Source organism: Crocuta crocuta, unplaced genomic scaffold (genome assembly GCF_008692635.1).
Source record: "Crocuta crocuta isolate KB4526 unplaced genomic scaffold, BGI_CrCroc_1.0 scaffold97, whole genome shotgun sequence".
NCBI classification, from domain to species: Eukaryota; Metazoa; Chordata; class Mammalia; order Carnivora; family Hyaenidae; genus Crocuta; species Crocuta crocuta.
This window is the reverse complement of record NW_027531999.1, coordinates 7921021-7921730: the sequence shown is the minus strand read 5'-3', so window position 1 is coordinate 7921730 and position 710 is coordinate 7921021. Positions and strand designations below refer to the sequence as shown.

The 710-nt window shown below is 59.7% G+C and overlaps 1 protein-coding gene across 1 annotated transcript in view; it reads left to right on the top strand.

Annotated features, from left to right (window-relative positions):
* Positions 1-480: 480 nt before the first annotated feature.
* LEMD3 (LEM domain containing 3) overlaps positions 481-710 on the top strand; it is a 66052-nt gene continuing 65822 nt past the window's right edge. The window contains 1 exon segment of the mRNA XM_077775208.1: positions 481-710. This exon segment is cut by the window's right edge and continues 753 nt beyond it. Within this exon segment, the coding sequence (XP_077631334.1) occupies positions 496-710 (215 nt within the window). The 5' untranslated portion in view covers positions 481-495.

The window sequence follows — 710 nt, the reverse complement described above, 5'->3', positions numbered from 1 at the left end:
GAAAGTGAAAAGAAACCAGGAGTCAGACAGGGAAATTGTCAACCTAGTCTGGCCATGAGGATTTCTTTGGGTCTAGGTTCCCCGCGGCAGCGGGGACTGGATGGGAAGAAAACAATGTCCTGAACGTCAAGGCAGATTTTAATTACTATTGCCTGGTGGCTGGAACCTGGGAAGAGGTCAAGGTGTGGGTTAGGAAAATGGAGCTCCAAGGAAAAGGTACTAGGAACGGCAGGGCAGAGAACTGCGGGAGAAAGCGACCGAAAGGCGGGGGAGACTGCGCTGGCACCCCAAGGTGAGGGAGTAGACAAACTCTCCGCTTGGGGAGCCGCGCGCCGCTCAGGTGGCCCTTTCCCGCTCAGGTGAGCTCCTCCCGCGCCTCCCATTGGCCAAGGCGCCCGTGGCGCTGGGAGGGCGACGCAGCCCGGTCTAGTTCAGGGTCTAGTGCGGCGCGTCACTTCCGGTAGCGCGGAGCTTGTAAAACACCCTGGAGAGAAAATGGCGGCGGCAGCGGCTTCGGCGCCTCAGCAGCTCTCGGATGAGGAGCTTTTCTCTCAGCTCCGCCGTTACGGCCTGTCTCCTGGCCCAGTGACGGAGAGCACCCGCCCGGTCTACCTCAAGAAGCTGAAGAAGCTTCGAGAGGAAGAGCAGCAGCAGCACCGGTCTGGGGGCCGCGGCAACAAGACGCGGAACAGTAATAACAATAACACGGC